The sequence below is a fragment of the Lactuca saligna genome, chromosome 8 (assembly GCF_052625555.1).
Source record: "Lactuca saligna cultivar CGN05327 chromosome 8, ASM5262555v1, whole genome shotgun sequence".
Lineage (NCBI taxonomy): Eukaryota > Viridiplantae > Streptophyta > Magnoliopsida > Asterales > Asteraceae > Lactuca > Lactuca saligna.
The window spans coordinates 241893443-241906663 of NC_136424.1; the positions used below are offsets into that span (position 1 = coordinate 241893443).

At 38.8% G+C, this 13221-nt stretch overlaps 1 protein-coding gene across 1 annotated transcript; it reads left to right on the forward strand.

Moving 5' to 3' along the window:
- Positions 1-9989: 9989 nt before the first annotated feature.
- Positions 9990-13029, forward strand: LOC145010742 (putative F-box protein At1g67623). The gene is made up of 3 exons (XM_078969266.1): positions 9990-10523; positions 12110-12275; positions 12547-13029. Exons 1-3 carry the CDS (start codon positions 10309-10311, stop codon positions 12943-12945), a joined length of 780 nt encoding a protein of 259 aa, XP_078825392.1. The 5' UTR covers positions 9990-10308; the 3' UTR covers positions 12946-13029.
- The last annotated feature ends 192 nt before the right edge of the window (positions 13030-13221 follow it).

Consider the following 13221-nt stretch of genomic DNA (forward strand, 5'->3'; position numbering starts at 1 on the left):
TGGCGCAGCTGCTAGCTCAGCACTTCGGCATATGATTTCACCATTATAGTAGGACACAGCTCATCGCGGTTAGGGGTAGACTCATCATAGTAGATCATTAGGAACTATGTTATGTACTCCGGCTCTATGTTTAAGTGACTACACTACTCATGGAGCCGTTATGCTGTCAGATTAGTGTCACTTATGTATGCTCTTACGAGCAAATTTTCATGTATCAAATGCGGATAATATTAGTAAATTTCTATGTGTTTTATTTCGATGTTGCAACTTGTCATGTGTTGGAACGTTATGATTGTATGCCTGATAGTAGAAACGTTTAGGTTCGTATCATACACCTAGATAGTAGGGTTGCAACCTCACAGAAACCACGAACACTCAACATCTTTCCGTTTCATGACAGAAAGATGCCTCGCCCAACTACTCGCGGAAACCCAGGACCAACCCCACCTGAAGTCGACTCAGCCGCCTTCCAGGCAGCTGTATCTGCGACAGTCACCACAGTGATTGCGCAAATTCAACAAGGGAACAATGGAATGAATCAAGGATCCACCAAGGCATGTACCTACAAGGACTTCACCAATGCCAAACCACGAACTTTTAATGGCACTGGAGGAGTGATCACTCTGAAACGCTGGATCGAGAAGGTGGAATCGATATTCGAGATATGCGACTGCCCTGAGCACATGAAGGTGAAGTTCGCAGCTTGCACTTTTGTGGATCAGGCACTCACTTGGTGGAATGGACAGGTAGAATCCATGACGCTCCCTGTAGCCAACTCTATCCCCTGGACAGAAATGAAAGAAATGTTGATGGCAGAGTACTGCCCACGAGGCGAAATACAGAAGATGGAACAAGAGCTATGGAACCTCACTGTGCAGAACGCGAATATCGATGCCTACATATCGAGATTTAGCGAACTATCTCTGTTGTGCCCGGGTATGATCACCTCAGAAGGAAAGAAGATCGAGCGATTCATCTGGGGACTCACACCACCAATTCAAGGGAATGTGATAGCCTCAAACCCAGAAACATTTGACAGTGCAAAGAGATTGGCAAAGAGGTTGTACGACCATAATAACAAAAAGGGAGAGAAACCAGTGGAAGCTGAGAAGAAGAAGGAAGGAGATGACAAGAGGGGAAGGAACAACAAGAGGAAGGGGCGTCAGGGCCCCGACACCTTCAAGAAACAGCAGACGGTGGCGGTAAATGCCGTTACTACATCGGCTCCAGCCGCACCACATGCTCCAACCTCAGCCACTTCAAATACTTCCAAACCTTATTCCGGTAATCTTCCTAAATGCAACAAGTGTGGTTTCCATCATTATGGAGAATGCAAGGATTTTCAGTGCACCAACTGCAACCGAAGGGGTCACACTGCAAGGTACTGCAAAGCTTACCCTCCCCACAACCAAAATCAGGGAATCAACAACAACAACCCTCGCAACAACAACAACACCCATGTCAGCGGCAACAGCGCAGGGCCTAGCTACACCTGCTACGGATGCGGGAAGACTGGACACGTCCGCCGAGACTGTCCCAACAACAACAATTCCAGAAATGGAGGAACAGGAAGGATGATGACCGTGGGTCAGGGGGAAGCTATTCAGGATCCCTCTGTGGTTACCGGTACGTTTCTCTTAAACCACGCTTATGCATGCATCTTATTTGACTCCGGAGCGGAGCGAAGCTTCGTAAGCAATAAGTTTAAACACTTACTAAAACAACCTCCCCAAAAGCTAAATGAAGCCTATACGGTGGAAATGGCCAATGGAAAAACCGAATCCACTGGGGAAATCTACGTCGGATGTACCCTAACTCTTAATCAACACATCTTCCGAATAGACCTAATGCCAGTATCAATTAGGAGTTTCGACGTGATCATCGGTATGGACTGGTTAAGCCCCCACCATGCCGACATTATGTGTCACGAGAAGGCCGTCCGTCTTCGTCTTCCAAATTGCGAAACCCTAGTGGTCTACGGAGACAAATCTAGCATGAACCTTCGTCTCGTTTCGTGTGTCAAGGCACAAAAATATCTACGAAGGAACAATCTGGCGTTCCTGGCTCATGTGGTGGACAAGACCAAGGAGGAAATTAGCGCTCGAGACATTCCAGTAGCATGTGAATTTCCGGATGTATTTCCTGAAGATCTTCCGGGAGTGCCCCCAGAAAGACAGGTTGAATTTCGAATTGACCTTATCCCAGGAGCAGTTCCTCTTGCTAAATCACCCTATCGGTTGGCTCCTGCCGAAATGCAGGAATTATCCAGCCAACTCAGCGAACTTCTGGATAAGGGATTTATCCGACCTAGTTATTCGCCATGGGGAGCTCCGGTGCTCTTTGTCAAAAAGAAAGACGGATCTTTTAGAATGTGTATCGATTACAGAGAGTTAAACAAACTCACAATCAAAAACCGCTACCCACTCCCACGAATCGATGACCTATTTGACCAGCTCCAAGGGGCTAGTTATTTCTCTAAAATAGATTTACGGTCTGGGTATCACCAACTCAGAGTCCGGGAAGAGGATATTCCAAAAACCGCTTTCCGAACTCGTTACGGACATTATGAATTTGTCGTAATGCCCTTCGGTCTAACGAATGCCCCCGCCGCATTTATGGACCTAATGAATCGAATCTGTCGACCGTTTCTCGACAACTTTGTCATTGTTTTTATCGATGACATCCTCGTCTATTCTCGAAAAAAGGAAGAGCATGGTCAACATCTCCGACAAGTCTTAGAAACTCTACGATCAGAAAAGCTATACGCCAAACTCTCCAAGTGTGAGTTCTGGTTGCGGGGCGTGAACTTCCTAGGCCATGTAGTCAGCCGAGATGGAATCCATGTGGATCCCTCTAAAGTCAAAGCAGTAGAAGGTTGGGCAATCCCGACAACGCCCACGGAAATTCGTCAATTCTTGGGGTTAGCAGGCTACTATAGGAGATTCATTCAAAACTTCTCTAAGATCGCCAAGCCACTTACCTCGCTTACGCAAAAGGGCGTACCATTCAAATGGACAGACAAACAAGAAATCGCATTTCGAACCTTGAAGCAAGCTCTCTGTAGCGCACCTGTACTATCCCTACCTGAAGGAACGGAAGACTTTGTAGTCTACTGCGACGCATCAAATCAGGGTTTAGGTTGCGTTCTCATGCAATGTGGGAGAGTCATAGCCTATGCATCCCGCCAGCTAAAGACGCATGAAGTGAACTACACAACCCATGATCTAGAGTTGGGAGCTGTAGTCTTTGCCCTAAAAATTTGGAGGCATTACCTTTACGGTACAAAGTGCACCATCTTCACAGATCACAAGAGTCTCCAACACATCTTAAACCAAAAGGAGTTAAACATGAGGCAACGAAGATGGGTTGAGTTGCTAAACGACTATGAGTGCGAGATTAAGTACCACCCAGGCAAGGCCAACGTAGTAGCTGATGCATTAAGCCGGAAGGAGTACTCTAGCCGTCGTACGAAAACCCTCTCAATCACCATTCAATCTCATCTAGCCACTCAAATCGCGTCGGTCCAGTCAGAGGCCATGAGAATGGAAAATAGAGCTAGCGAGGCATTGCGCGGGATGGAAAAGAACCTAGAAACAAGGGAGAATGGAGTATACTACTTCATGAACCGTATTTGGGTCCCTAAACTGGGAGGGTATAGAGATGTTGTCATGAAGGAAGCCCACAAGACGCGATACTCCATTCACCCCGGTTCTGATAAGATGTATTTGGATATTAAACAACACTATTGGTGGCCTAACATGAAGGCGGAAATCGCGACTTACGTTAGCAAGTGCCTTACATGCGCCAAAGTAAAGGTGGAATACCAGAAACCATCAGGATTGTTGCAGCAACCGGAAATTCCCGAATGGAAATGGGAGGGGATTTCAATGGATTTCGTCACCAAGCTACCCAAGATGTCGGACGGACTGGATACCATATGGGTAATCATCGATCGACTGACGAAATCTGCCCATTTCCTGCCAATCAAAGAATCTTACAAGATGGAGAGACTGACACGGTTGTACCTACGAGAAATCGTGAGACTCCATGGAGTGCCAAAATCCATTATCTCGGATAGGGACAGTAGGTTTACGTCCCGATTTTGGCAATCACTTCATAAGGCGATGGGAACAACCCTTGATATGAGCACCGCTTATCATCCTCAAACGGATGGTCAAAGTGAGTGAACTATCCAAACACTCGAAGATATGCTCCGTGCATGCGTGATAGACTTCGGAAAGTCTTGGGATACTCACCTACCATTAATCGAGTTCTCATACAACAATAGTTACCATTCGAGCATCAAGGTGGCTCCTTTTGAAGCACTTTACGGGCGTAAATGTAGATCACCGTTATGTTGGGCTGAAGTAGGTGACACCCAGCTAGCAAAAGTGCATGCGTCGGACAACACATTAATGGGACCTGAGATCATTCGCGAAACCACGGAAAAGATCGTTCAAATCAGGGCTCGACTGCAAGCATCGCGTGACCGACAAAAGAGCTACGCTGACAAACGACGAAAACCCTTAGAATTTCAGGTCGGTGATCGAGTACTGTTGAAAGTCTCGCCCTGGAAAGGGGTTATACGTTTCGGGAAAAGGGGAAAACTGAATCCGCGATACATTGGACCTTTCGAAATCACCGCTCGAATTGGTCCGGTAGCATATAGACTACAACTACCCTCAGAGCTAAATGGTGTACACCCCGTGTTTCATGTCTCTAATCTGAAGAAGTGCCTATCAGATGAAACCCTTGTCATTCCTCTGGACGAAATCGAAATCAATGAGAATCTCCTGTTCGTCGAAGAACCCATCGAAATCATGGACAGGGAGGTGAAGCGTACTAAGCAGAGTCGCATCCCGATTGTGAAGGTACGGTGGAACGCAAAGCGTGGGCCAGAATTCACTTGGGAACGCGAAGACCAAATGAAACAAAAGTACCCTCACCTATTCTAGTTTTCTCAAACCTAGCTTTCAAACAGAATTTCGGGACGAAATTCCCTCTAACGGGGGGATGATGTCATAACTGGAAATTTTGTGTCATGTAATCTATACATTCAACCTAATGTGAATCAAAAACTTCAATCAAATACAATATACAAGTACTACAAATAGTCAGCAAACAATTGGAAAACCCTAGAAGTTCCAAGTTAAGTCCATTTTGGACTAGAACTTCCTTATTGGATCCAAATGGACCAATAAACTTCCAATTGGACTATCATGGGCTTAGGACCCTAATTGGGCTCTAATTGGACCCACATTCGTTTATTTCAATATTTTGGGCTAGGTAGAACCTAGAATGAAATACATCACAAGCTTTGATCCATAATTTAACCTAACCTAGCTTAATGAAGCATAAAAATCACAATTTTATTTTATAAGGCCAATAAATACCCTAAACTACCTCTAATGTTGGGCTTAGGGGCAAAAAGCCCAATTTTCCTTCTTCCCTTCCTCATTCTCGGCCCAAGGCCAAAATCCAAGAAGATGAGGAAGAGTTGACTATTTGCTTGCCACCTCACTATTACCCATAGGACTTCCATGCATTATTTCCCATTCTTCCATGCAAATCACTTCAAGATCACATCTCTTCTTCTCTCCTCTCTCATTCTCGGCCGAACACCCACTCACACACACCAAAACTCTCTCAAAATCCTCTCTAGAACACTCAAGAACATCTCTCCCTCTCCACTCAAAAATCTCGAGTTCTAGGAAGCCTTCAAGAGGAAATCTCCACAAAATTCTTCATCTAAGGTAAGATATTGCATGGATCTATGATTCAAATTCTTTTTGTTATCAAAATCCTTTCCTAAACTATGCAAAAATCGTGATCTTGCACCCTAGAACCATCTCAAACTCGAGATCCACCAAGGAAAGGTGCTAAGGCCAAAAATCATCAAGTTTTCTTCCATCTTTTCTTCCAAAAACCGAAACAACACCCAAGGTGAGTTTCATATCCCCTTATTTTCGATTTTTATGAGTTTTTATGGGGGAGAATACAAGAAAATGTGAAGATCCATCATTATGTGTATGTTGTGGTTGATTTCTATGCTTATATATATATATGTTTTGTATGATTTTATTGATAGATCTAGGGTGATATGCTAAAAACCGAGACATACATTTTATCATAGCACAAAATAGACTATCACATGCAAAGTATACTAAGAAAATTGCTAAATAGCTTAACAACACTTAACTTGGGCTAAAAACTCATTTTTTTGACATAAAATGTTGAAAATGCAAAGTTGAAGGGCCTAACATGAAACATTTCGAAATCTGATGGGGGTGATGAGTCCAAACAGTTTGCATAATGTATTTTTCTGAAAATATACCATTTAGAGGGTTAAAAATATAAATTCCAAGCTTATTGGGCTAAACATGACATTTTCGGCCCAATAAGGCCCAATATGCGAAATTTTCTAAGTTGGAGGACCAAAACTGCATTTTTCTGTAAAACAGTGGGCTACAAGTGTTCCATACGCTTTTCAAGGGTTTAAAATGCTTTCCAAATTTAAAGGGGACCAAAATTGTAAAATTTTTCCAAATTGGGTCAAAAATGTAAAAGTTGCGAAAAATAGGGGCTATAACCGAGAAAACTGAAGTTTCAAGGGCTTAAACTGTTTTCTATGATAAGTTGCTGGAAAAATACTTATGACAACAATTTTTGGTATAAAAATGTCAAAAAAATTGATTTAGGGACCAAACCGGAAAGTTTTTAAATAAAGGGGTAAAAAGAGTAAATTCCATAATTAAGGAAGGGCTGAAAACAGAAAATCTTCAAGGCTAGTTAATACATGCAATTTGACCAATTGATGGTAACACGCTTATCGACGAAATACAATATACTACAATACCAAAAGACGTTGTCAAACGAATTGGTTCGGTCTCGAACCAATAAAAATCCAAAACCACTAACACGACGAAGTTACGACATTTCGATTTATAACCATAACGATTACGATTACATGCGAGTGTGCACAGACGTCTACGCACCATCTTTGGGCCCCAAAAGTGTAAAATCTTGTCTGTTGAGCCTAGCTAGCCCAACGACCTGATCTTAAGGCCCGAAGGTCTCTCTCTCTTACGAAGTGTTGGGTTTTACCGACCCTACATGACGTAGCAGGACTTTCAATGGTAATATGCTGCTGGTCCCCAAGGGTCCTTCGGTGCTGCTAGTAAAGTCTGTAACTCACGATTGCGAGTTGGGCTTCGGGCCCTTCGCAATTGCATTTGGTCTCGGACGACGCGGGGAAACCCTGAAGGTTTCGTACCTTTTTCCTTCCCTCCGGTCGTGGGACTTAACAAGTCCGGGAGGATCGAGTCGCGTGAAGATTTACGAGTGACGCCTATAAGGATCGCTTGTAAGGTTGTTGACTTGTCGTTTTCACTAACGCTTGTCCCAACACTTCACCACCCTCTGTACCCTCGATGCCTCCGGAATACAACGATACAACGATAGGAAAACGTCGGGTTTTCCTAGGATTTCAATAACGATTACAAATTTCCGATCGAACTTCACAACCCTTACGCTTACATCTATAGAATTCAAACAAGCATACTCATGGATCATCACTTATTATTTTTACACTAATCAATTTCTAGAAAATATCGGATTTTCTAAAGGTTTTCAAACAACACATCGGATTTCAAACTCTACTTATGAACTCACCAACATTTCATATGTTGACGTTTTTCAAAATACTTGTATTCTCAGGTAACAGATAAAGTGAAGGTGATTTGTACTTGCTGACGTTTTGCTATGATTTAAGTAATACCAAACAGTTATTTCTTTGAATGTAATTTTTGGAACAATGTAATGTATGTAAACGTTACCAGTTGTATCAATTCCAAATGTTGGTGATGTATAATGTTATGTTTCATATATATGCATTGTAATGGTATTCAATGAGTCACGATAGCCTCCGGACGTTTCCGCCGTCTGGTTCGGGGGTGTGACACCTAGATAAGCCTAAATCCAAGATTATCTTAAACTGGGTAATTATTCACTTTCCTGATTATCCATAAGAGACTATTCTAGAAACCCTAAGGCTCTAGAAAACCATCCATAGCCTTTAGAGGGTTCTAGATTGCCTCTTACTCAACTATTAAACTATTACAATTCAGTCCCTACACTTTTAATTAGTTGTTTTAATCTCAAAATTAATTCTAATTAATTTTTGATTAAATATTAATTAAATATTACTATTTCTAATTAATATATTATTCTTATAATAATAATATATTAATAAATTACTTATTTCAATTTATTAATCGAATTAATAAATCAATCTTTTTTTTTTTTTCAAAATCATTATTCCTAGTTGCCAGTCTTGAGAGCAACTTAAAAAGATTGTGCTACTATCGTTATGTACTTAGGTGTTGTTTGTTTTTTGGAAGCAAAAGTTCAGGAAGTTTGCGGATCACCTCTGCAATCCTCTGTAGTAAAAGAGGTGGACCAAACGGCTGCAACCTATAATAAGAAGTTTGTTTGTTTTTTAACCTCTGCAGACTGCTGCAGTAAATTGAAATTTAAATAAATTAATTTTACAAAATTAAAGTAGTTTTAAAAAAACTAATAATTTTAGTCTTACAACATTGAAATAAAATTCATTACATTTTTTTATAAAAACATTCAATACTATTAAATACTATTTACAAATTAAATGAATTAACATTAAAATTACATTGTTTTAGCTAAATAACATCTTTATGAATTGCTTCAAACTGCTCTTGATTTGGAGCTTATTCACAAAAACTTCATTCAACACTTGAAGCAACATTCTTTTGGCTCCTTTTTGCCTTTGCTTCACCTGCTTCACAAATACAATTATGATTACAAAGAGTATAAATACATCACATTTTTACTAGCATACTTCTAATTACAAGCATTTACCATTTGACCATTTGCATTTGTTACTAGAAATGTGCAAGACCAAACGAAATGTAATTAAATTAAACTTCAATATTCTCTCAAGCATTTCATCGAGCACCTGTAGTGCACAACTTGTTTCCCTCTTAAATTACTACCACTAGATGTATACTATCTATCCACTCTTTAGACATCCAATTCAGTGAAGAAAGGAAAAATATACATGGTTGGAAGCAAATCAGAATAACAAAAATCAGATTTTTCATTGACATGCATCAAATCAACATATACTTACAAGAATTAGGTTGAACTCAAAGCCAAAGCCATGAATATTTTTAGGAGCTCCATTGTTCGGTGCTTCAAGAGGCGAAGAAGTGAAATACGATCTGGGTTTTGTTGTTTGGGGAGATTAGGTAAAAATTCTTCATATCTCAGCAACAATATTGGTACTCAAAGCAGAAATTTGGTACTACATAGCATAAAATCGGTACTAAAATAAGAAATCAGGAAAAAAAAAAAAAAAAAACTAACATGTCGATGTTGAAGACGATGGCAGCAAAGAACGAGCATCGGACAGCAGCAGTGGTGACCGACGAGTGGCTGGAGTCGGCAATCGACGAGGGAAAGCTGAGAACGAAGAAGGAGAACGAGCGAAGAAGGAGAACGGCTGGAGCGATCATCCGTGTTTCTTATTTTTGTTTAGGGTTTTTTTTTTTGTTTATTAGGTTAGAAGATGTGAGAAGAGCCAAACCCAATGCTGTGTGGGGAAGAGGACGAGAAGAAGTTTTGGAGCCCGAAGTCTTTTAAAAAACAAACTGCTGCAAACTTAAAAGTGTTACGTGTGTGCTGCGCCGCGCAACACTAAGAGGTTTGAAGAGGTATTTTAAAAAAAACAAACACCACCTTAAACATTTAATCCAACGATTTTGTAAAAAAAAAAATTAAGAGAGCATTAGTAGATCGACCAAAGAGTGTCTAAGAGGGTGTCAAATCGGAAAAATTGGATGTCTTTCCCCATTATACATTAAATATACCATATTTTTAATTTTTCTTATTTTTTATGGTAACACGTCACCATTTGGTTGGTCACTTTTAAGCGGTGGAAACATGCTTCTTATTCAACCAAAGTCTGCCATCCATTTATATATGATACCAATGACCATCTCTGTATCTCTTCTTTCCACACGCATACCAAATCTGGAATTGGCAAATTTGGATTCCTAAATCTACTAAAATCTTCAATTACCATTCTACCGATCCTTAATTTCCTTGTCAAAACAGTTAATTTATGGTTATTGATCATCCTTAATTACAATTTTTTTGAATTATACATACAGACAGATATATAAGTAGGATATCGGACTCCCAGTTTGTAAATTCCGATCGGAGTTCTTTAATCGATTGAGAATTGGCGTTCTTGTGAATTGATTCTGCGCCATGGCGAGGAGAGAGAGAAATTGCAGATCATCATCGATCGGAAGGAGGAAAAGGAAGAAAAACTCGGTTAGTATCAACGGAAAAGGTAAATTAACGAAACGACGACGGTCGCAGCGACGGCCGGTGGTCGGATCTCTTCCCGGCGATCTGTTGATTGATGTACTTGCTCGAGTTGCATCCTCTTCCTTCACGGATCTCTTCAATGCCAAATTATGGTAAGTTTCCATCTCTTTTACAAGCTGCATCACATTCACACACACACACGCACCTATTTTTCCCCATTTCATATAATCTGTTCTGTTAATCGTTAAAATCTCCATCTTATTGATACATGCATCATGAATGTAGAACGTCTAGGTTTTAATTACTTGCCATTAAGGTTATGCAAATGCATTTAGAAACATTCTCTTATATACATTGGACAAATATTGTTCTATCTGTTTTCTTTACTTGATTTCATGATGAATTTCCAATTTTGTGTGGGATAAAGAATTTACTCTGAGATCATTATCAATTTATCATTACCATTTTCATCACGAAAATTGGGGCAAGAAGTCTTGTTTTCTTTAGGCAAATGTCAAAAAGCATGACACTTTGGGCAACTTACTTCATTATGTTGATGTATCCAATTAAAGTAGGTTGTTATTTTCTTTAAAAGAATTCGAAAAAAAAAAAACGGTTGATATTTAATTTATTCTTAATAGAACAATAACATATTTATCAAATAGGGTTTTACTTGATTATTGGAATGGCAATGCAAATACAATACATTATTATTATTAGTTGGTAGAATTTTCAAAATAATATATCCTAATAAGACAAATATTGAAAGTACAATGCTTTAATTGAATATACTTCTTAAAGATATCTGATAAAGAAAATTTAAAGTACAATATAGTAATAAAAAATGAAAGTACGATACTATTTACTATGTACTATGTACGTTGTTATTTATTGCATTCAACCTAATGTATTCATAGGCATAGTTTCTAATTTTAGCTCTAGATGATATGAGTTATAATTGTTTGATTCTAATCCATGGTTTCTAACCATGTCACCATTATATCCAAATAAAAATGTTTTGATTTGACACATTCTAATACAAATATTTATCTATATAAAAAAAACACCATTTACATATTGGTATGTACAATAGTAAACACTATTGAAAGAGAAAAATGAGACTACTACATTTAGTTTTGTGATCTTAAAAAGGTAAATAAATTTGTGATGCATAATTATTTTGGGATAAGTACGCCGTCCAACTATTGTGGGGACAAGCAATAATGTGATTTCTTTCCCCCTTTCATTCATTATTTTTGTGTCCTTGTGGGACCACGGATGGATACATGACACACAAGTGAAGAAAATGTCATCTTAGTTAGCAAGTGGGAATTCTCTTCTATTCTTGGACCTATCTAACCATGTGCAACTTCCTTCTATAAAATATCTATAATTTTTTTCCTATTATTTTTAAAAGGAAAATCACGATACAACCCTCAAATTTTAAAGCACACTATCAGTGGTGGAGTCAGAAATTTTTATATGTAGGTACAAATATTATCAATAAATATTCTATGTAGTTATCATATCCGGGACATTAAAAAACATAATATAATCTTTTTAGTTGAGGGTACAATTAAATAGAACTTGTTTACAAATATATTTTTTTTATATACATAAAATAATTTTTTTGGGGGTGCTGTAGTACCCCCAACACCCCATCTAGCTACGCCACTGATTGAGATTTTGTACTGTGCCCGCAGCTGGATAAAATTACAATTTATTTTTCATTATTTAGTTGTAGGGAATTTCTTGGAGCCGCAGAAGACGAATCGATCTTTCAACATGTTTCAATTGACAAGTTTCCCGTAATTCATTGGTTTCCTCCGAGTAATGAACTGCTTTCTTTCCTAAATCGTTGCATCGATTTAGGAAACCCTGAGGCAATGTTCAGACAAGGAATGGTACGTATCATTAACACATGTTGTTGTTTAACTCCTCGATTATTTAATAGATCATTAAACATCTAATATGTTCTTAATTATTCCATTTCCATCAATTTTAAGTGGATAAACCGATATTAAATCCCACATGGCGTCTACATGACATTCCGTGGGGAAAATTGGTTTACATTGTGTCCATGTGGAGGAGACTAAACTTTTTTAGTGTTTTTTTGTTGTGCTTTTCGTTCGTTGAAATACGTAAAATGACTATTTTGCCATTTGAATTTTAAAGATAGAATTCTTCAGTCTTGCGAGGATAGAAACAGGGCTCGAGTACTTGAAAAGGGCAACTGAGAAAGGTCATGTGGAGGCGACGTATGTTTATGGTATGATTATGCTCTCTAGAGGTGGTCAATCAAGTCAACAAGGCTTGGATATCTTAAACTCAATGAAGGTATCAAGATCCAATTATTTAAAAATACGCGAGTGTCGCGCTAAAATTAAAGCAATTATAAGAGAAATGTGGATCAATAATTCAATTTCATTAAATGAGGTTGGGTGCAAATGTGAAGATAGAAATAATGTTAGAAAAAGAAAATTTGACGACGAAGACGAGGTTATAGGATGTGATGCTTGTGGGTGGTATCGTGAGGTCATCTCCTTTTGTAAAATAGTAGACGGTGTCGTTTAGGAGGGTATTGTTTAGGTTTGTATAACTAACATTCAATGTAATATGTATAGAAATATGATTGTTTTAGAGGTTAATTGTTTGATATTATGTATTAGTATTGTAGATTCTTATTTTCTTTCTTGTTAGTAGTCACTAAACATTTAATTAACATAGACATGTTTTAAAGCAGTATCTAATTGTGAAACTTGATTCGCTTATGATATTGAAGTATCAAAATTTTTAACTCAAAATATTAGGTGCATTTTTGTTGCTTGAAATTATAAAATTTACTTTTGA

Bases quoted from the DNA above. Each gene is read 5' to 3' on its own strand.
- LOC145010742 (XM_078969266.1), top strand. From the start codon at position 10,309: ATGGCGAGGAGAGAGAGAAATTGCAGATCATCATCGATCGGAAGGAGG. The intron at 10,524-12,109 runs GTAAGTTTCCAT...TTCATTATTTAG, and splicing joins CTCTTCAATGCCAAATTATG to TTGTAGGGAATTTCTTGGAG. The intron at 12,276-12,546 runs GTACGTATCATT...TGAATTTTAAAG, and splicing joins CAATGTTCAGACAAGGAATG to ATAGAATTCTTCAGTCTTGC.